The sequence below is a fragment of the Falco rusticolus genome, chromosome 5, assembly GCF_015220075.1.
Source record: "Falco rusticolus isolate bFalRus1 chromosome 5, bFalRus1.pri, whole genome shotgun sequence".
NCBI lineage: Eukaryota > Metazoa > Chordata > Aves > Falconiformes > Falconidae > Falco > Falco rusticolus.
The window spans coordinates 37,416,276-37,439,596 of record NC_051191.1 but is presented as its reverse complement, the minus strand read 5'-3'; the positions used below and the strand labels follow the sequence as shown (position 1 = coordinate 37,439,596).

At 40.6% G+C, this 23,321-nt stretch overlaps 1 protein-coding gene across 2 annotated transcripts in view; it reads left to right on the top strand.

Annotated features, from left to right (window-relative positions):
* SRGAP1 (SLIT-ROBO Rho GTPase activating protein 1) overlaps positions 1-23,321 on the top strand; it is a 150,424-nt gene that overhangs the window by 106,315 nt on the left and 20,788 nt on the right. Inside the window, exons 8-15 of one of the 2 annotated variants that reach the window (XM_037388666.1) lie at positions 285-386; positions 2,059-2,256; positions 2,373-2,457; positions 6,812-6,839; positions 9,943-9,976; positions 13,067-13,127; positions 13,288-13,365; positions 14,911-15,045. In XM_037388666.1, coding sequence (XP_037244563.1) covers positions 285-386; positions 2,059-2,256; positions 2,373-2,457; positions 6,812-6,839; positions 9,943-9,976; positions 13,067-13,127; positions 13,288-13,365; positions 14,911-15,045 — 721 coding nt within the window. Of the gene's footprint in view, positions 1-284; positions 387-2,058; positions 2,257-2,372; positions 2,458-6,811; positions 6,840-9,337; positions 9,441-9,942; positions 9,977-13,066; positions 13,128-13,287; positions 13,366-14,910; positions 15,046-23,321 lie in introns of both variants that reach the window. The other variant, XM_037388665.1, reaches the window with a different exon arrangement.

The following is a 23,321-nucleotide window of genomic DNA, read 5'->3' as shown; positions in this document are numbered from 1 at the left end:
TGAAGGTAACTCCAGGGTTTGCATTTCTGTGTGGTAAAGCAGCAATGCAAAGCAGCCATACAACAAGGCTGTGCTCTCTAGTTGTAAGGTGTGGTACATAGTTCCACACCTGGTAATACATAAATACTTTAAATCTGGATGGACATATTTTATTGTCTGCTTTATTAAGTTTTAATAGATTTGGTAGGCCAAATCTCAAACCTAGTTTTAAGGACAGCAACCACAGACTGTTGACTGTGTCTTTTAACTCCTTGCATCTTACAATCTTTTTGATTCTTTGTTAGGTTTGTCAAGTCACTGCCCAGCAACCCGTGCAAGCAGAGCTTATGCTTAGGTATCAGCAACTACAGTCGCGATTGGCCACGCTCAAAATTGAAAATGAGGAGGTAAGATCTGTGTTTACAAGGGCTATGCATTGAACGCCATTTTCAAGAAGGTGCAGTATTTTCTACCTTGTCAAAAGCCTGTAAGTGACCCTGAAATGGCTTCAATCTATATGAGCTGGTTTAATTTTAAAAATCAAATACTGGCAAATATACTAAGGTAGATCCTTGTCTGCTTTATAGAGGTTTGGAAACTCATCTTTCACCTGTCCAGCCATTCATGTTAGTTCTATGTTTTGCAGACACTTCAGTGTAAACTTGTTAGAGCACATATTTTTAATGTTTGAGGGGCAGAAAGCCACTGAGCACAGTTATTGTCTTCTGTGACCACCCTCTGTCCAGTCCCCAAGTTGCTACAAAGGAATTTGGACTGTCTTTTGTGGTAGCTGAGTCAAAATCTCTTATGCTGTCAGCTACGGCTATTTATAAATGTGAGTACTGCATGCCTGTGATGAGAATAGCTCACCTAGTACAATAAAATGCATTTTTTTGTAAAACATAGCTATGCTGTTCTCTTTGCCCTGCTCTGGCAGCAGAGAGAGGACTCCCAGTGTGTGTAAACTGTACTTTTATCACATTTAAGGCAATGTGAAAGGCCCTTGGTTTAAATGAGACTCTGTTCCTAAATTAACACATTGGAATAAATTAATTTCGTGGTGCACTTTATTGATCAGTTTTCAGGACTCCAATTTTTCTGATTCTATGTTATGTGCTGAATGCCTAAAACAAAGTATTAATGTCCATGAGACAAGCACAGTAGTCTAAAAAAACCCCAACACTTGAAGTCAAAAAGTATCTCAAGGTAATAAAGACAAAAGGAAGGAGAAAGATAATTTCTTTCAGTAAAGTGAAGTGCAAGGGCATAGGGGGAGAAATCATGTTGGCAGACACAGAAGGGCTGTTTGCCTGCACTGAAGATGTGGGTATGACTTGGTTAAGTTGACTCTACTAGAGACTTTCCTAAAGCAGAACTGGGAAGTAAATCACATCCTTGTGAATCTTGCCAGTTAATTACTGCGTTGTGGGAATGCTGCATCCATGGTTCCACAGCCTCCATGCCCTGGTTTCCACTTTGAGCAGTGGTGCTCTGTAGTTCGTAGGAAGTGCTTTGAGGCTGGTGTAAATTGTTCTTTTTTCAGACTCCTCCTCCAGCTGGGTATTCCACCTCTGCAGTCTAAACATCACTGTGTTCCCCACCATACCACTCCACAGAATGGTGTCACAGATATTTTTCTTGGAAGACCATGTTGTTCTGGCAGCCAGATCCTTGGATGTACATATTCAATCTAACATGTTGACCACACTTAGAAGAGTTGACCCTTCAGAGCAGTGTATCATCTCTGTTACCTCCCAGATTAGGGACCATAATCAAATCATGTCACATTTCGATTCTAATTTCAGGAAACAAATGCTTGAGAGTGTTACCAGTCAGCACAAGAGTACAACCATGTTTGTGGATTGGAGCATGGTAAAGCAGAGAACTAGATAGGAAACCTAATCATGTCATTCTTCTGTTACATAGGTATCTGTTATAGTATGCCTAACTTTTCACATTCAAACACCAGTTTGTTTGGGGGAGTGTGCCAGAGAATTATTTTGGGTAACGAGCCTCCTTTCTAAACTGTTCTGATCTATATTTGTATTGTATTTGGCAAACTGTGCTTTTTAACACCAGGTGAAGAAAACGACAGAGGCTACCCTGCAGACCATACAAGATATGGTCACCATTGAAGACTATGATGTGTCAGAGTGTTTCCAGCACAGTCGCTCAACAGAATCTGTGAAGTCAACAGTCTCTGAGACCTACCTGAGTAAGCCTAGCATTGCAAAAAGAAGAGCTAACCAGCAGGAAACAGAGCAATTCTATTTCATGGTATGTTGATTGCTTCCTCATTCGTGATACAAGCCAAACACCTGAAGTAAACATTAGGCAGAAGTTCCTGGAATTTATGTACCTACATAGTAATAGATTGATCTGCATCTCTACAGAAATTCAGAGAATATCTGGAAGGTAGTAATCTCATCACAAAACTTCAAGCAAAACACGACCTGCTGCAGAGGACACTTGGAGAAGGTAAATATCACATGATAAACTGAAAAGTGATTCCGGACTTTACAGTGAACCCACTGAAATGCCAAAGGTATGCAGGAAAAAAAACCTTTAAAGCTTAACTATCCAGTAAACATAGATTTGACTTTTACCAGTCATAGTTTTGGTGCAATGATAAGGATAAGCACTATAAATTGATCTTATTTCTTCAACAGATATTTATTCCTACTGTGCAGACGTTTAGACAAGTGACTATATTTGGAAATGGAACTGCTGAATGAAAAATCTTGTGTCTGAATGGAGAGCTGACACAGTCAGTGCAGGGTGATTTAAGAGCTCTGACAAATGTACTGTTTCTACTTCCTAACAATTACTGTTGACTTGAGTTTTTTCTAAGAGTTGGGGGAGAGTGATATTTTTTTAAGCTTACAAAATTATCCAGGGTGCATCTCTTACAATGTACTCACTAGTTCAACATTTCTGACACATGGACATGAATGTCCTTCTTGCAGCCTAACAACTCATTTATGAAAGGTAAAAGGTGAAATCCTGACCTCACTGATGTCAGTAGTGAGATTCGTATCAACTTAATTTAATGTTGGGTTTCTACACAGTATTTTCATGTTGTGAACTGGAATAAATTAAAACTTAATGAATAGATGTATACCTGTTGATTAGAATTATTCCATATAAAATTATTGTGTTACAAATTATGATAGCAGAGAATTATCTGTTGTCCTGAACACTCTCCGCAATTTTTAAAAATGCTTCTTAAAATATAAACCAAGTCAGCAGATGTCCATGCTCAAATACAGTAAAGCTGAATTAGGGCAGTAATGAATCAGGCACTAAACCAAGCTCCAGCCCACCTCCTACAAGCCCTCTCAACAGGCACTTCCTCATGGACCAAAGGGAAAAGGAGGATCACCCTGCAAGCCTTGAGGAGTAGCCACACAGACTGTTTACAGACTTGAGGGGAAGTGAATTACACCACAAAGAATAAAAATCCTCTTCTGAAGGTTAAAGACTATAATTCAAAGTTCAGACTCAAGAAAGAAACTTGTTCTCTAAAGAGTGTCTCTAAAGGATGTGTCAATTTATTTTCTTTTTGCTGCCAAATATCTGTTGTTAATCAGGTCTCTTCTTGCTTTTAATACAAAAGCCCAGATCCACAAATTCAGTTGTGGATGTGCCTAAAGAGCTATTAACAGTTCAGTGGGTATGACCCAAACAAAGCCCCTGGCCAGGGGGTGACTGAGGTTGGGGGTAGGAAATAAACAGCTTTTTCTTGCAAAGCTGGACTGTAGAATATGGTAGCTGGTTTTAGACAACTGGCTATATTATGTTCTTTCTCATGGAAGTTTTCATTGAATAGAATTTTTTTTTAATGTGTGCATTGAGCAGTTTATTCACGCAAAAGAATGCGCAGCTGATGTTAGTCAAAAAAGAGGAGAATTTTCCTCTAAAGGCTCACAGAAAATGTATTTGGAAAAATAAAGTGAATGTTATTTGGAAGCCCGGTAAAATGCATAATCATCTACTGAAGGGAGAAAGATAAAAGGCAACAGAATCTGTTGCCTAATGCATGTTGGAAAGAAATAAGGAAAGAGCTGTATAAAAGGAAATCCAAAGAAAAACTTCTCAGCAGGGTGGCCTAAGTGATAAACTGACATCAGGCTTGCAGCTATTCTGCCGTGCTTGGGCATGCTTGGACTGTTCAGTTTGAAGAGTTCCCTTCGACCCCCCCAGCTGTAACCCCGAACAGTTGATCTGTGTTGCCCACAGTGGTTTTGCACATAGTTGTCACATCATCATAGCACAGCACAGCACATACAAATAGTACCCCAAACATCATGTTCAAAGATGGTATTTGGAGGAAAAGCCGTCATTCTTATAGATAAAAAAGTTGAAGTACCCCCTTCTATTGAGGCATGTCCTGCATTAAAATGCATGTGCCTGGGAAGGGGCACCTGGATTCTATACATTCCTTGAATGGGGATGATGGAAAGGGTAGAATTACAGTGGAATTATGAACATTATTGCTGTAACTAGTATAGAAATGAATTTGTGGGAAGGGGACTGCTCCCCTGCTGCACTCAAACTGCCTTTTCTGGGAACTTTCACGTCAGCAAGACAGCAGGCAAGTAACATGGGGCACTGTATTTAAGTAATGCAGGGAAGAATTAGGGAGGGGGGAGAGGGTTGTCTGAACTGCAGGTTTTCCCTTGGCATCCTTGCTTGCTTTTATTCAAACCTGTACAGTGTAAGGGCGTAGGCTGAGTAAATCCAGATTACCATCTGGTGTCCACAACATTGACAGCATTTGGCTTCTGTTCCAGCTCATCACCTGCCTACTACAGTCTTTTGCTGTTTATGGACATAGAAGATACATATTCATGATCTGCACAAGGGAGAGAGATGAGGTGCTTTGCGCTGAGTCTGCACCTACAAATCTGGAAAAGTAAATGAGAAATACTAAATGAAATTGTTACAAAGCATAGGAAGCACACTGATACTTATATTAAATCTGACCCAAGGCTCATCTATTGAACAAACAAATGAGCAAAGCCGAGGGAAATGCAAGAAAGACAATAAGCAGTTATAAATTAAATTGCCCCTGTGTCCCAGATAGTTTTTGCTCTAATGGGTTAAATATCAAAGATGTGTTTAAAATCCCCCAGACTCAGGATTTGTGACATCTATTGTTTTACTAACATTTATTATTGGGATTCTTAGTCTCAATGAACTTCCCTTGGCTACATGAGTAGGGAGAAGTCCCTGGCTTACTCTTCTTCTGTCATAGGTTATTTTACGTACTCTTCTTTCATGCCTCTTTTTCACCTCTCTTTGAAATTGATGCCAACAATCTTCACGTGTCTTATTAATGCCAGAGTTTTTTCCCAGAGCTTATTCTTTGTGCCATCTTCTGCAGATCCCCGCTCTTCTGCTCCCGCAACATATATTTTCAGATTAGGGTTTTCAGTACTGTGCAGTATTTCAGGTGCACCTGGACATTGCCACATAATGTTATGTTTTGCAAATCACTGTTTTTCGTTCTTTCTGCAGTCTGACTTTTTTTGGTATCACTTTTGAAGTGAGCGGTATGCTTAGACCTAGCCTGAGTGACGTTCAGACTGATTTTCAAAGTCAGTATAATTACCTATAGTTCTGTTAGCTGCATAGGCGTTTAGCTCTTTCTTCCCTAATATCTTTCTTGAACCTGTTGATACTGAATTTCATTTTCTGTTGTGTGTCTTGTTCGTTAATGTGGTTAAACCCCTCTGAAGGGCTTCATGGTTTTTTCAGAACTCTGATGCAAAAGTATTTCAGTCATCTGCACAATATTCTGCCTCCTTAGCTGCTCTGATCTCCCCAAGACATTAATAAATGTATTATGTATTACGTAAATGGTCCTAACGGGAAGGCTTGAGTAAATGAGTGTTATACTTTGTCATGATGAAAAAGATCGTTTAATTCCACTTGGTTTCCCTTTTCTTCACTAGCTTTTGATCAATGAGAATATTTTGCCACTCAGTTCATGGCTGTTTAGTTGCTTTAGTCGCCTCTTGTGAAGAAACTTACCAGGGGCCTTTGAAAATCTAAGTCAATTAATTCAACCGATTCTCCTTTATCCAGTATTTTACTGACATGTTCAAAGAATTCTAATAAATTAATAGGGTACAATCTCCCTTTGGGAAAACTGGGCTGGTTGGAACTTATCATACCATGACCTTCATACTGTTTCATTATTTTACTTTTCATTATCATGAATTGACACAGTGCACATGCCTGTCTTACTGGTCTGCTGTTCTGCAAAGGTTATCCAGGAACCTTTCTGGAATATGGTATTTGCTTCCTCACAATTCTTCACAGTTCTATGTGGTGTTTCCCAGTGGTAGTGTTGTATTTTTTCCCTGCAATACACAGACAAAAGAGCGGAAGGAGTCTTGTAATAGCAAGCCATTGATGGCTAGAGCTCTGGATTTTCAGCACTGTACAGGTTTATGCACGAGGGGAGATGTAATCTAATCGTGGTGCAGCTCTTATTTCCATACTGATTTAGCCATTAAAACACATAAGCACAAACAGTAGACATTGTTTGGAGTTTTCCTTCAAATTATTTACAGTATCAAGTGACTCTCTAGTCTATGGGCAGGCCTCTTAAAAGTTGTTCCATAACATGGGTTGTGTTTATATTTTACACGTATCTGTGGAGATGGTAGGTAACTGAACTACCCTGTTTGTTGTATAGTTGTCTATCTTTTGCTGGTAATGTGAAAGTTAGGGTTAACGGTAATTTGCCAAGCATAGTTTAGATACAAAAAAAATCTGCCTAAAACCTACAAATGATTGTTTCCTGTTTATTGAACTTTTCTAGGTCACAGGGCTGAATACATGACAACAAGGTAAGATATTTTTATTTGACTTGATTTAGTTGCAAATGTAATAAAATCATAGGAATTAGAAATTTTAGAATAAGTCCATAAGGGTATATAACATTGTTGTTGTTGCTGTTGTTACATAAATTGTGTCCAGGCCCTGTGTGCTTTAACATTCAGCATTTCTGCTTCTGCATGCTGAAGGGTAAAGGACCAGAATATTCATTTTCCTCAATTGTGAGCTGCTTGGGCCATTGTCAAAGGTGGGACTAGATGGGAGGCCTTTAAAAATATTTTGAGTCACACAGGAAATTTGAAAGTTGCAGGGCGCTTTGCTTCTCACGGTTTGTAATTCATTTGGTCAATATACACAGTTCAGAAGACTCTGATACAGACATGAATTTAGGGGATAGGCTGCATCTTTGATAACCTAGCTCTGGACAGGAATACCTGCCTCCCCCAACATCCCTGTGTTTGATACATGAATAGGTCTCTATATTCACAGAAGAAAAGGGATACAGGAGTAGATCTCCCTGCTTTGTGCAGCACATACTTTTTCAGTTGTGTAATGCCTGTACATCTGCAGTGCTGCCTCCCAACATAAACACGGATGCTGAAGCCCCCAGGGTATCAGGCCCTGGGCCGGCAATGGCAACTGTTTGGATTTGCAGCTGCCACTTGTGTGTATCACTGCGACAGACACCACCCCTCTGGTCCTGATGACAGCAGGAACATTCAGCCCAGCTTTCCTAGTCCCACTCTGCTCTTCCCTTTCCATGCAGTACATCCTTGCTCAGTGCCTCCTCTTTCTCCTTTTTGCTTCCTGGTCATGAATGGCTTTGCCACCACCCCTCAACTTTGACTTAAAAAAAAAAAAAAAAAAAAAAAAGTCCTGTGCTCCAGCTAAGAAGTTTGGATCTGGCTCTGCCTTTGCCGGACCACTCGATTTTGTATAATTTCTTGTGCCTGGCCCCCATATTCCTGGGGACAACTCTACAGACTTCAAGCCAGCCATTCTCCCACCAGTCCATGGTCCATTTTAGCTCTGTAGAGCTGAACTTACCATCTTTCCTTACATGACCCCAGTTGAAAAGCAGTAACAAATCAGAGCGTTCTTTCCAATTGCTGACATTAACTCTGAGACCTGTGCCTTTAACTCTGCCCCCAGATGCTACCAGGAATGCGTGAAAGTCAGCAAGCTTATGTCCAATCAGAAAAACATTCTTGACTCCAAAGCAGGTGACTCCTCAGGCTCACATCATCCTAAATTCCCTGCTGTGTAAGCAGCTGAAAGAAGACGATGGATTTAGGCAGTGATTTTACCTTAGTAAAGTGAGGGAGCAGCTTCAAACCATTTTACCTCCTATATTCTCACAGCTGGTCGTTTACAGAGAGAAACTGAGCGAGTAAGGCCTGCCCACCCATTCCTCAGCACGAGTTCCCCCACTGCAGCTGGGACCTGCCTGTTGCCCCAAGGTTCAGTTAAGTTTCCAGACTCTGAGACATGCAAACAGAGATGTACTTCAAGGTCAAAGTTAAATTGCAGAAGGGAAGAGGATATCTTTAAAGATGAGTTTGCAAATACCGGATAGTACCCAAACAGGCCAAAGTCCCAACATTAAATACTCTATGTGTTACTGTTCTCACTGTTTCCCCAGAAACATTTGATTTTTTGCTAATTCCTGAAAAACCTATGGAAAGATTGGACTCCTGGTGCAGTGGAACTAGGGAAGCTGTTGGCATGTAGCTGTTGGCATGACATGCGCAAAATAAATTCTGACCTAGAGAACAATATTTATTCCCTTTAATTTCTTTCATTTGTCACTATCACATGTGTAACACACTAGGTAAACATTTTGCAGACCAGTTTTGTGTGTTCTTCCTTTTTTTTTTTGGTTATGCTGCTTATGTTTATTTGTTTCAAGTTGATGGTATTCTTTTAATTCCTTTAGCTAATTTGCAATATGTTTCTTTTCATGGGTGAAGATCTTGATGGTTGGATGTAGAAGGCTAAAGCTGTTTAGCCTTCCTGGCTCTAGTTGAAAATGCAGATGGTTTGGTTTTGAAGTATCTTAGGAGTGTGCTGAGCAGCTTTAATTTGCATTTGAAGTTTCTCCAGTATGAAGCAACTTTTCTGCTTGATAAGAGGTGCTTGGAGTGGCCTGTGTTCTGCCATGGCTGGCAGGATGAATTCCAGTGGTTGCTGCACATTTCATGCATGACCGCCACAAAAAAGGCCATTCCGATTGTGCAGTGTTTGGAATAAATGTATATGGTAAAACTGCAAAGCAGTGATTCATAAAGAATGTCATTATTTATCCATAAGTAATGCATTTTTCATGGGGGAGTTCTCTACTCTTTAATCACTGTTACACTTAAATTTGATGGGAAGTCTTTATTTGATAAGTACTGTGTTAATTTCTCCCTTTATAATGTTCTGTTGTTTTGCCATGAGCTTACAGACATTTCGTTTTATTGTGTCACTTAATTCTACCTTGCTCAGTAATCATATTCCCTTCCCTTAGGCCTCCAAATCTTCCCCCTAAGCCCCAGAAACACAGGAAGCCCAGACCCCGATCACAGTATAGTGCTAAGTTGTTTAATGGTGATTTGGAGTCATTCATCAAGGTACTGGCACCAGCCACACCAGTGGCTGATCCTAACACTTCTTACTATAATGGTCACCACCTCACGTGAGCTGAGGCAGATCATTATGTTTAAGTCTGTCCTGGGGCTCTTTTATTTCCCGGTTGATCAATATAATACTTCCTGAAGTCAGAGGGAAAGAGGAATTTCTCACATTAGCCTCCCTACGATTTTGTTAATCAAGTAGGGATAGTATTTGCAGCCTGGCTTTATTAGGAAACTTAGCATTGTGTAGAAGATAGGATGTAGTGGTGCATCCCACGACTCCGCAGAATTTCCTGCTTGCCATCTTCATTACATTCAGTATTCAAAGTCTGTGGAGGCAGTATTGCCCTGGGTTTGATATCCAGCTTTTGATTGCCTATGACTTTAGGAATGTATTATATTGTGTGAAATTGTGATCACCACTATTCTGGATCTTGTATCTTTGCTGTATTTACTATCTTCTTCTTTCTTATACTTTTATTCCTAATAATGCTTCTAGCCGAGGCCGAAGGAACTCTCACACAAGACATCAGGTATAGTTCTGGTGACAAGAGAACCATCTCCACCTCGCTCTCGGGTTGCATTCACGCCTGGCTCAAAATTAGTTCTTCCACGGAGCTGGAGGGAGAAGTTTGCATTAAGAAATGAGTGTACGAGTACAGTAGGCAAAACTGAACCAGAGCACAACTCTGGAGTGATTGTAGTCTTAAATGATGGATATTTCCTTATTCATTAACAAACACCTGCCCATCACAATCAATTGGCACCTCTGGACACCAGCTGACAGAGCTAAGGGAAAGAAATCTTCAAAAAATATGTAACAGTGCATTTATAAACACAGTGAATTAAATTCTTGACTGCAAGGTCTGTGCATTGGGTTTGAATGTTACAGGCATTTGTTTTTCTTCTTCCTGTGCAGCATAGCTAGTGACAAATTTTTTGCAGAACAAATGCTGTACTTAGTGGCATCATATCAGTTTAGCTGTCTTTGAATCAAGCTTTCAGCCACCCTCAGTACAACTATAGCAAAAACTATTATTATTATTATGCAGATGGTGCTGCGAGGTGTAAAGACTTTCAGGAAATCATCACGTGATGTAAGAAATTAATATCATGGACAGTTTCTTGCTCAAGGATGAAAGTAAGCAAAGAAGCAGAAACTCCCACAACAAAAAGCCCCTGGATTAGAGAAGCACAAGCAAATCAGGAGAAATGGTACCCCATCATTTTCTCTCACAGAGAACAGGGTTATGTTGCATGGCAGTGTGGGTGACAGGGCTTACTTGCAAGTGGAGAATCCTACATGATTAGCCTTTCAAAAGGAAAGAGGAAAAGAAAGCTGGTAGCCTTATGGCAGGTTTGCTGTTGTGGGAGCTCACCTAGGAAAGCATCCCTGCCCGAAGACCGAGTCATTCCTGATAGGGGTGAGTCATTTTGACAGTCAGAAAAGGATTAGCGCTAGTGAAATACAGTATTGCACCAAATTGGTTTTTGTTACGTTTTTGCATCATAAGAAATTAGAATTAGTCCCAAACATACATTCACTGACTACACACATCAGATTAAATTCACAGCAGCAGTAGGGTCACTGTTCTTGACATTTCACCAACACAGATTGTTACTTCAAATTACTTTCCTGTCACCAGATCCAAAACACAAAGCTGTTTAGATTATTTCAAGGAATTGATTAACTACAAAGTTGTGCGCGGTTGTGAAAAGATTCTCCAAAACCAGGTATGAAAGTAATATATTTTTGTTTTAATTTCTTACTGCAAACGCTATCTTTCCCAAGGCTTTACATTCTTTGCATGAACCAGTGTACTAACAGGAGATACGGGTGCATGTTGTGCATGTTTTCTAATACTCTGCTTTTTTGGAGAGCCAGGCTGCTCAGTGTTGGTGAAGATGGAAGTATTCCTGGGTTTAGCAACTGACCTGTTCCATGGGGGTGGTTTTATTCAGCTGCTACTGAATCACAATACAACTCAAACAGAAAATGCTCATCCAGACATTACTGGCTCTTGGCTAGCCAGTCTTTGCTAGGTTTTAAATTAAAAGACAAACAAGCTACAATTTAAACAGCATAGTTAGTGGTACAGTCTTTTGTAAGCCCCACTAAAACAACATGGAGTACACGGAAGATCAGGACTTAGGTTATCTCAGGAAGTACATTGTTTCATTGCTTTACTGTGTGTTATTTTTCAAACTTTTTTTAGTAGTTAGCTGTTCTTCTACTTGGGCTTAATTCATAAATTTCCCATTAGTGTAATTTAGCATGACAATGAAGTACTAGTTTGTAAGAGGAAATGTCTATTCTTAGTTACAGGGTGCTTTTGAATTCATGGTTTTGTAATACAGACTGGTTTTATATTAAACTTCCAAATGAATTAGTCAATTCTCTGAGCTCTTACATAACTGAAATTCATTTTGAAAGAAAAATTATAGCTTCCAAGACAAGAATTTCAGAGGTACCTATTATTTATGAAACAGTAATTTTTCCAGCATAAGCACCAACTTTTCTAAATAATTTTTAATCATGTGATTTTTCTTTAATAGATATTTGATGACTTGTAGTCATTAATGTGCTTGTGTTAAAACAAATTTTTTAAAGTGCCAAAACACACAAAGGACTGTGATAGTTCTTCTAAAATGCTGATTTTCCAAAAGTAAAAGACAACTCACTGAAAACTAGTGTATAGTCATCTTCTCCCCTCCCATCACAAGCATTTTTTCTCTTTTATTAAAACACTTCTACTTAACTGAAGATGTAGCTGTAGACGTGCTGCTGTATCATGGCAGAAGCTGGGAGCTTTGATTCCTGAGCTCTGCCAGTTGCAGGCAGGGAGGTGTAGGCTGTGACGTGCTTTTCCCGGGACCTCTGTGCCTACAGAAGAGGCAGCTGAACCACACGCTCAGCTCAGAGTGGCTGAGGTTTACCACCAGCATACTACCAGCTAGTTAGAGCAGTCTGAAGCAATGTGCCAGGCCATCATCTGCCCTATGCCACACAGATCAGCACAGCACATGGGAGCGCTCTCAGGTGTGGAGGGAGGCACCTGGTACCCCATGCAGTGTCATGTGGTGGCTCTGTTTGTGATCAACGTTTTTTACCGGGTGGGGGGGAAGTACCTCAAGGAATTAGGTCCTGTGTAATCCTGTGTAATTAGTTCCGTGTGGCATTTTCTCCACCAGGAAAAGAAAGGTAAGTTAAATGGATGCAGAGTGATCACCTTCATTATGAATTTTTATTCTTAATAATAAAACTTTTTAGAAGGCAAATTCACTGCTTTAACTCATTTGGCTTCAAAATTCTAAAACACATGCATGAGCTTTTGATGTCACATACAGTGTTAGCCAGATACAGTGTCAGAGGTAGACAGTGAAGTCTCTGAATTTCCCAAATCAGTTATTTTAATGAAGAACTGTAATCCTTTCTCTTCGCCTGTTCCTTTCCCTCCCTCCCTAAATGGGAAGAGAACTCTGTTAAAAATGGTATTTTCTTATGTGTTTTTTTGCCAGCACTGTATGTCCATTTGAATTGACCAAGAAAATGTATTTTCACATTCAGTCCAGAGTAGGGAGGTTTCCTCTCTCCAATCTGCAGTTCATTCTTGTTTTTTCAGGATTCAGGACAAGTCATTCCTCTCATTGTGGAAAGCTGTATCAGATTTATCAATTTATACGGTAAGCTTTGAAACATACTATGTCATTTCACTATTGCCTGACTTTTTGTGTATCTTTTGCATAATGCATTTATCACCACAGCTTTGTTTTTAAAATAGAGATTAAAAGTATTTTAAAAACTAGATTCATTTCTCACCACTGTCTCCCATCTTTGCTACAGGTCTTCAGCATCAGGGAATTTTTAGGGTGTCTGGTTCCCAGGTGGAAGTCAATGATATTAAAAATTCATTTGAGAGAGGTAATTGCATTTTCATTTATTTGAGCACCTTACTAACTGATATTTAAAGATCTTTTAAATTCTAATTACTTTCTTGGCTGTTTAAGCAGTGTGTGTGCACTTTGTATACTGTACTTAAAACTTTGCACCGTCATATGCTTAAAGATGAAGTGTAGTGATGACGTGTACATGCTTTTCCTGTTATGTCTTAAGAGCTTTAGGTTGTTTTTAATTTTTTAGATGAGACATATGACTCTTGAATCAACTGTAAACTTTAGTCTTTTGTTAATGATAAACTGCAAGTAATAGTTTGTCTATATTTTATTTTAAAGATCCTCAGAAAGGAAAGGTTGTGGGTTTTAATTAGATTCAAGAGACTACTTAACACAATTTGAGAACCCTGTTACTTGATCTTCTGCAATACAAGTGCTCATCTTTCTGGTCCTTCTGCCAAAGTGGAATCATGATCAATGAGCGTACAGGCTGTGAAAGAGCCATTCCATTTCCAACCACTGTTTTCATTACTGAAGGTAAACTGCAGCCCTGCAGAAGGAATTACAGGAGAGATACCAGGAAGTGAAAACAACTTTTTAAACATGAGTAGCTTGCAACACTCAGCCTAGGTTTGCTCTGCAAGGGGAGCCAGGATCCAGCAATCCCCTAATTGTGTTAAAACAATACTAGTTACATTTTTTTAAAATCTTACATTCTCTTTTCTTGGGTCTTAGAAGCTGGTTCTTTTATTTCGAGAAAAATCTTTTGCATATCATCTGCTAATGAGAAAACCCTTGGAGCAATAAGTCTTGTGACTAAAAGCATGAAAAAATACACACAGTATTTTTCTCCCCAAGATTAGTTATATATCTTGTTAAAGTTGATCTCATCTTTGACAAGTCATATGAAACAAATGTTTTTACAAGCTAAAGGAAGCCACATCCTCCTATTCTCCAGCTTTTAAATACGCCTTATTGTTAACTGCTTCTCCTATGTAGTGTTGTTCTGGAAGGTACGTACATTTTGAACTGTTTTAAAACAAAGATTAAGTCTTTAAAATGGCCATGGCTGAGGTTTCAGTTAGGCTTTTGGGTTCCTGTACAGTGTTTGCACAAAATGGTTGCACATATTCCTGAATGGTTTAATTTTTCAGAATGAAAACAGGTTTCCAATTCAAAGAGTTATCTAACTCAATTTTCTTTATGTAAGCTCCCAAAGAATAGTCTGAGAAACCCTATTTAATTAAGAAAATTTGGCTTTTCCATTTTACTAATTGTAAATTACAACATATCCATAAATACCTAGTTGGAAGTTCAGGACCTAGAAGATCACTAGGTTATGTAATTTAAAGGAAGCTTAATTTAGGATGCTAGTTTTGGTTTACTCGTAGCCTGGGATTTCTAAATCAGTGTTTATTACCTTACTTGAATGCTTCTATTGCCATCTCCCACACACTAAAAACAAAAAAAATCCCAACAACAACAACAAAACCGCCAAAAAACCACTCATAAAAATTTTGCATGCAAAAATATTCCTGCGTGTGTGTTTCATTCGCTTTATTTACTTTTCAAGGTGAAAATCCTTTGGCAGATGACCAAAGTAACCATGACATTAACTCAGTTGCTGGAGTACTGAAGCTCTATTTCCGAGGGCTGGAAAATCCTGTCTTTCCTAAGGAAAGATTTAATGATCTTATTTCTTGTATCAGTAAGTAGAAATCTCTGTTTCTTTCTCAATAAAATTTTACTTTCACATATACAGTAGCGGCCTGAAAAAAGCGCTAACTTCACAGATTTTTCTAAGACAGTTTGTTTGCCATCTGTAAAGTCTAGGTCAGTTATTAGTCATACTCGCAGCTGTGGTTGTTCCCTTTTTCCAGTGGGATTAATGTACAGTACAACTCTTTGTTTAATAGGGCAGGAAGAATATCTTTTGGTATACAGGAGATAGTTAAATTTAAATGCATTATTATTTTCCTCTGTGCACTGGGGCAGACAGAAGGGGATGAAGTCATGACCATGCAAACAGCCTACGTTACTTTTCACAAAGGTTTTCATGCCCTGCAGCTTGGAGTCAGCACTGGTGAATAAGTAACTAACTGCTCAACTTTGTGTGTTTCCGGACCTTTATTGTGCTCGGGTTAAAAACCCCGACCCAATCAGCAGGAAAACCCCTCAATGCGAGAACAGGGGGGAGCAGCTAGATGTTGTCTGCAGAAGAGCCCAGTCTGCCTTCCAATACACAAGTCGTAATGGGATGTGTTGGAGGAGTGGTGCCTGGGTCTGTCTGTGCACTGCTGGTGTTGGTAGCCGGACACAGAGAGGCTGTAGTAATTTAGGAAGTTCACAGTGGATGAGTGAATTGCTCTGGCATGCACAAAACCTCTCCCAGTTCACAGATCCCGGCAGATGTTGAGGAGGGGTGAGGCTGAGCCAACCATCAGTAGGCTTACTGTTCCCAGTGGGTCCATTAGAAGCGGTCAGAGGTGCTAGCTTTGCGGAAAAATTTCCTCCTTTCAACCTTTCCTTTATAGCTTGCCTGCTTCAGCCAAATGGAGAAAGCGGCAGTTTCACAGGTAACGAGGGCCAGCCCTTTGGGATATTAATTAGGGCAGGCTCTCTCCAAACCATGTTATTTTGGCAAAGGGGTCTCAGCCCAGCAGGCAGGACCGCAGATCGATGTGTGCACAGTGTCCTTGGCTGGCCATCAGATGGGCCTTTCTGCTGCTTGCTGGGGGAGCCCAACATGTGTGGTTTCCTTTCCGCACACGGAGGATTGCAGTAATTCAGTCTGGAGGTTACAAATACATGGATTGCTTTGACCAGCTCTGTGTGCAATACCTTGTGTTTCATTTTTTGCGGGGTTTTCTGCAGCTGTTGCTATTTACAGACTCGGTGGTACTGAGAAGTCCTGAAGGACCTCAAAACTGCAGTTTAACAGTCGGATCCCTGATGCTGAGGGGCACGCTGTCTCTTTAGGAACCATGATCTTGGTTCTACCTGAGTTCAGCTTTAGCTAACTGCGGTGCCACAGCCCAGAAAATGTCTGTGAGTCGTAGAAACTGAAATCTAAAACCGGATCATTTTGACTGAGTGATTTTCTGCATGACAGGCATGATGGAACTTTACCTAATAATCCTGCACTGATTTCCATAACTTCTGGATGAATTAAAGCGTCTGTGCTGGAAAAAAATTATTGATTTAATGGCTTCAGTTGACAGAAAATCTACGACATTCTTGGATAAGCTGTTCAAATGATTAATCACTTTCATCGTTAAACATTTGTACCACATTTCCTTTTCAAAATTTCTGCTGTCAGATTCTGCCCATTGGATCTCTTGATGACTTTATTATTTTGACTAAGTATTAAGAAAAATATAAGTGGCGGTTCTTACATGTGGAGATGGTATGGCTATGTTGAAAAGCTTTAAATAGAATTGTAAAATATCAAGAATGAGTATTCAACGTACAGAGATTGTACAGGTGAGTGCTAGGAGATGGAAAAATATTTGCACAGAACAACTTTTTAAATGTGTTCCAGGAAGGGGAACCTGGATAATTTCAAAGAGTTTCAGTTCACCGTTGAAGCTTCTGAAGACAGGATGGAGTATTTGGACAGAGGGGTGGAAGTTCAATGTGTACTATGTGTACGTGGCACCTGCAGAGGCAGGAGAGATTCACCAATCTCTCAGAGCATCACTGTCTGAGAGGGATCCAGTTCAGGTATCCCCAAATGGTCTTTTGTTACAAAGAACCTCAAGAAAAACAGCAATGAATACTAGATCCTTAGCGTTAGGCCTTGGTTTCCTTTGAGCATGTCCAGCTATTGCATGTTCAAGGTAGGCAGCAGATTATTTTCTTGCAGAAGAGTTGACAGCCTTTCTGTTGAATAATAGTACCATCCAGCAGATTTGAAATCGGTAACGACGACTAGCCTGGAACAAAGTTACTGCCTTTCGATGCCACATTTTACAATGAGACAATTATTGGGAAAGAGGTGTTGCCATCTGATCCTGGTTTAGACTGGCTGTTTTTGGAGGCTGTCTTAAGTCTGGATTATCATCTCTATGACAGTTTGTCAAAACAAGGTGTAACGACTGAGTAGTTCTGCTAGGTTTGACTTCTGCTATTGTTGTTGCAGAAGAAAGCAGAGGATTTTCTTCCTGATAATGTGTTGTAAGAGTCGCAGATCTGTCTGGCAGGTTTTGGAGGAAGCTAGGGTAGGATGATTTTGTTGTTTGGTTTGGTTTCCACAAGGTTATCACGAGGGGCACTCTGAAATGGTATGTCAATACCTGCCTCCAGCAGAGGGAGGAGCAGTAAGTTTGGAACACAGCAGGTTTTCACTTTGGAACAAAAACCCTTTGGAAAAGCAGTTTTTGCTTTGAGCACATTGGGATGAGTTGACTTTGTGTTGTCACAGTGGGGGGCTTGAATGTTGTATGAGGAGGGAAAGAAACATCTCTTGTGCCTTGCATCCACAGCCAGCCCCAGACCTGCATGCTAGGAACAGAGAGCTGTGCATCTGCATATTCTGATTATCTGAGAAGCCTGAGGTGGAGTGTTTTCACAGCTGTGTACCTAGTCTGTGTACTTTGTTAAGTGGTCTACCACTTCCAGGGATAAGATGCTGCTTTTAAAAAAACAAAACAAAACAAAAAACAAACAAACAAACAAACAAAAAAAACAAACCAAAAAACCTACAAGAGTTTCAGAATAGACTACCTGTCACAGTTTAGTTTAAATAGCACCTACTTGGCACATACTATCAAAAACTGTTGGTCTCAAACACCCATTCCATTGCTATCTTTTAACCTTAGTGCTTTGTATGTCTGGCAAAAAGGAAGAGAGTGCAGGCAAGATTTTTCTCCCAATTCAGACTTTGAACCTGTTTGCATTAATTTCTTTTTCTCTGCTCATGTGTCCTGAGTGCCTGAGAGCACTGTAACTTCTTTAGATCACTATTGATATGTAAAGTCCAGAAAGCTTTCAATTTTTAATTAAGAGGGTTTAAATATTCTTAATTCATATTGCATTCACTGTCTCATAAACAGTGAGGATTTAAATACTCTTAATTCATATTGCATTCACTGTCTGATAAACAGTGAGGAAAGGAATAAACATTAAGTTGTTTTTGAATAGTTTTTCAAGATAAATGTCAGTGTGGTTTTCCTAATCATTGGCAGAAATTGTTATAAAGGGGGGGGAGTGAGAAAGCAAATTCATAAGGTTAATGTTCACATAAAACTGTAAAAGGGCAGAATGTCACACATTTTATATGGAAATGTAACGTTGCCAGTGAAAAACCCCTTGAAACTGAAGTACTTGGTTATGGATGTCAAGCATAATTGAGGTTGCAGCTGCAAAATGAACCTTTCCTCAGTACAGCCACTGAGGAATTCTTTTGCATTTATGCATATATTTCCAAATGAAATAGAGCATTGTGATTTAATGCTTTCCCTTTTGTAAATACAGTCGAAACAGTGCAAAATGACTGTGACTTTTAGGGCAATTTGTATTAATTACACTCATGAGAACAATGTTACTCTGTTTGGGTTTATGAACTGTTTTAGATAAAATTTGGGCTGAGTTATGACTTCTCATAGGACAGAACGTAAAGAATCCATCTGATTACGGGCCATAATTCTGCATTGTCAGCAAAAGCAGTGGCTACTATTGCTCCCAGCAGCATCTGGCAATCCAGAGGGTAAAATAAGGCGGGGGGGGGGGGGGGGGGGGGGGGGGGGGGGGGGATGTTGCACTGCACTCTTTTTTCTGCCCCTTTGTAGAAACAAGCAAAATATTCGTAACAGAAGTTAGGTGAAGACAGAAGATACTGAAGCTGTGCTTAGGGCTGGCCATAATTCACCTTCACTGCTGGGGGACTGCAGTTCTTCTCCTGTGTCAGTTCTTAGACATGTGAATTACAGTTCACATTTACATACATAGCTGTGCAATGCAGCAGCAGACACATCTCAGCTACCCAGACTGTTTAGCTTCTGCTCAGGTCATTATAATTCTTCATGGTTTCATCTCCCTTGCCCTAAATTTGATATACTAAGATGCCAGGCTGGATGAAAACTTACATCTTTTTTCCTTCTGATTTTCATTTCAGTCCCTTGCTGCCAGCAATGCCTATTTACCTAAAGGCGTAAATGTTATGAAAGGAAATTATTTTATTGCTTTCTCAGACTATTGCCCATTACTTAAAAAGCAAAGAACTATATTCTGAATTGTCAACTCTTCCTGAAAAAGTTTCAACAAAATGACAACAGCTTCCTTCCCTAAGTGACAGTGGAGACCGTTGTGTTTGTCCTCCTGTAATGCCTTCTTAAATAGATCTGAAAGAGCTGTAAGTGGCATTGCTGAGTTAATGTATACGTATCTTTGAGTTGGATTGGATTCATCTACCAGAGTGGAAAGAGGCACAAATTGTTAACTTCAGCACTAATACATATTCATGAAGATTACTTGTCAGCTGCAAACTGATCATAAAAATTACATCTGCAAATGTAACTGAGTCCCATGTGACATCCAGCAGGTGTGTAAAATACATGTTAGGCATTCATTCTGTTCCTAGTAGCCACCACACCAAGTGGAAGTAGCAAGTGACCCCCACATAGAGTTATCACACTGGATTTTATCCTTCAAAACAGTGGTCCTAAAGGAGAGATGTCTTACATTACCATTGTTTGCTTGCTTCTTCCTCCTTTGTGCTACCCTTGCCTGTGAAATATGCTTACCTTGCACAGCACCGGCTGTTGATGTAGCACAATTCATTCACTGCTGACACCAGCTTTCTCCTTCCACGTGTTCTGATTGGTAATATCTTCCCTTTGCCAAATGTTTGCAATCCTTTTGTTACTACTGACCCATGGGGGCTGTCTGGTAACACAGGGTGGCAGAGCGTACACAACGCTCATGTTTCTGAGCTCTGACTGCTCCCAGGCTGAATCTTCTTGTTGGATAACCATGTCTCACCACCAGTGCAGGAGAGGCCATGAGTAGACCCAAGACCAATGAAAGTACAGTGCTTTTGTAGCATTTTTAGCTGAACCAGAGTGATAAAGGCACATAGCTGTCCAGTTGGCCCAAAATATTTTGTAACCACCAGCAATTGCTCTCTTACAAAAGTCTCTTGTTCTCCATCACCAAAGCGCTGCATTTATATATTTGAATATTTATTGCCTTTTACATGCTCCACTACTTCAGGATTACTGCTTAATTAAACATCAATTTACATTTTCTTAATGTTATTTAGGATGATTGCATCCCTGTCTTTATTTATAATTTAGTTTTGTTTTATTTGTATTTAGGGGCTTATGTTAGTAATCATGTTTGCTCCCCTCTCAGCTTTCCTTTGATCTTCTGAGGCAGATGGTTCACTTTTGATCTGTTTTACTTTAGAGTCTGCCTTTGCAAAAAACTCATCGTGAATGACCAAGCGGTTAAAATGTGTTATCTCTCGTGGAAGGGAAAAGTGGACATTCATTGATTCTGTGTGTCTCTGCAGTAAGCAAAGGTGACACCACCTCTCCAGAACAGGTTCCAGGGTTCTTGGAGGCTGAAGATCACACCTTTTAAGGCTTGAGTACTTAGCATTTATGCTTATCTCATGCTATTGAGAACTGCTTCTTAGCTCATGGCTGACAAAGTGGCAGCTAGCTGATAAGTAATTCTTTCATTTACACAATGACATTAGTCTCATCTGGATTCACTCATCCACGTGGGACATGAATAAATAATCCTTTTCCAACAGCAATGCAAGTTTGTACCTCAACAGATTTTCTTGTGAGGGTTGTGATCTGCCTCTTTGGAGGATTTTATAAACAGGTTGGACAGCTGTCTCTCAGAGGTGATTAAGGTGAAGTTGAAGGGTGAGTTTGTAGATTTAAATGACCTCTGAAGAGTCCTTTGAGCTCTCTTTTTAATGTTTTCTGCAGCAGCTGGTGGAGGCTTCTTAGATCCCAAGTACCTCTGATGCTTAGATGCCTAGATAATTTTATGGATACACAGAAAATCAAGGTCCTTATATTATTAGGGTGCTTTGTTCCATTATTGTCTGATAAAGATACATTAATAGGTTTGGACATAGGTGCCCAGCTCTTGCACAGAGTGCTATAGTCATGAAGCCCCAGAAGCTGGCCTCTTCCCCTTCTCTTGTTTCACCCCACAAATGTCTCCTGTGCTCTGGGCTGCACTGTAGCTCCACTTTGACAGAAGCACAGTGTTCCCACACCAAACTCCTTCACGTCTGGCTGGCAGAAAGCTCTTCTGCTTGGGGGTTTGACCTCGGTGGCTGAGACGGGTCTGGAAGGCAGGTGTGTCAGACCGGAGCTCCAAAAGTTTTGCTCTGCTCTGAGAACTGGGAACTAAAAAATAATAACCATTTATATTTGTGATGTTTACCTGATGGTAGTCTTGATTTGTGGTTGATATTCATGTGTCCTTCACACACATCTCCCTTCCCTCCTTCACTCCACAGTCAGAAAAAACATGTTAGTTCTCATTGTGCTTGGCCTTGCCAGAGGCTTGTCCTGTTGCGTGTGTTTGGGAATGTGAGTCTTATTGTATCATTAGAGTAATGAACCAGTTTTCAAATCCCCTGATTTCTGTTTCTGCTTGGCAGCTAATTGCATTATTAGGACAAGTCGTGTAATATCAGCACTTCAGTTTTCTTAGCTGAGAAATGGGTAATACCTCACCAGGCACTGAGGTAGGGCTAATTACAGTTCTTGAAAATCAAAGTAATGAAAAGAGGGCCACGACAGAAGTGCTGTGAGAGGGGAGACACAGCCAGCTTTCTGCAGTGTTGGGCCTGCCAGTGGTTCTTCACAGCAGCAGCTCGTAGCTTGGATGGCCGCTCTGCCCTGAGGTGCTCTTCAGCAAAGCAGAGCCTGTGGAGGCAAAGCAATGCTTTCTCTTCCCTCTGCATGCGAAGCTGCAGAGCTGCAAATTATTTTTGCCTGGGTGCAGAAAGATCACTCTGTTTTCATTCTTCCTTCCTTATGTGCCCAAACACTCACACACAGCATACACGCAACTATGAAATCTGGCCCCTCATTTAAAAGCAACATACAAATACATGACGTTGTTACCTATCTCCTTTAAACCAAATCAGTGCTGTGAGAAAGAAAAACGAGCCTTTTGAAATAGCATGGAAAGCACATGAATTTACCACTTGGCAGTAGTTTGGATTTTCAATAAGGGGGGCTTTCATGGAAGCTGGAACTGGGTTACCAGGAAGGTATTGGAAATACACACACCTCATTCCAGCATGTATAGCTTGTAACTGCTTCACTGTAGAGGTGACCTGCTAATACTTCGTACTGATCATGCTCCTAGTAGGGCAGCACAGATAGCTCAACACATGGCCATGCAGCCACTCACTGTACCTACTCTGCTGTGTCCGTGCTGCCTAGTGGGACCAGTTCCTGGCTCATGCACCCTGCGAACCATGTCTAGGAACTGCTTGGAAGAGTTGTAGTTGGCCCAAACCACAAGCACAGCGGAGAGTGTAGTAACTACTGTGTTAGCTGCCTGCCAGTGTTAAAGAGTGTGCCCCATCCTGGTTTAGCTCACTGGTTTAAACAGAGCTATTGCATCCAGATAGGCAGCACAACTGCTGGAAAGAGCTGCTGGACCCACCGGGGAGCCCAGCCAGTGCATTTCTCGGCTCTGATTTGAGTTCAGCAATGACTGAACGTGGTCCAGGGCTGGTCTCCAGAAATGGCTGGAAGAGGCAGGTCTGCAGCACAAGGCATTGGCCAGGAAAGACTGTAATGCAGAAGGCAGGTCCAGGTGCTGCATCACGACTTCCCTCCAGCTTCCCACATCCAGCAGAAGGGCTGGAGAGGAGCTGTGCCACAGCACTGCACGGCAGTGCTGCTGAGGCGGGAGTGCTGGAAGATGTAACAAAAGCACCTTTGGACGTGCCTCCCTCAGCCCCACTCCAGAAAATCCACCTGTGCACATGCACACAGG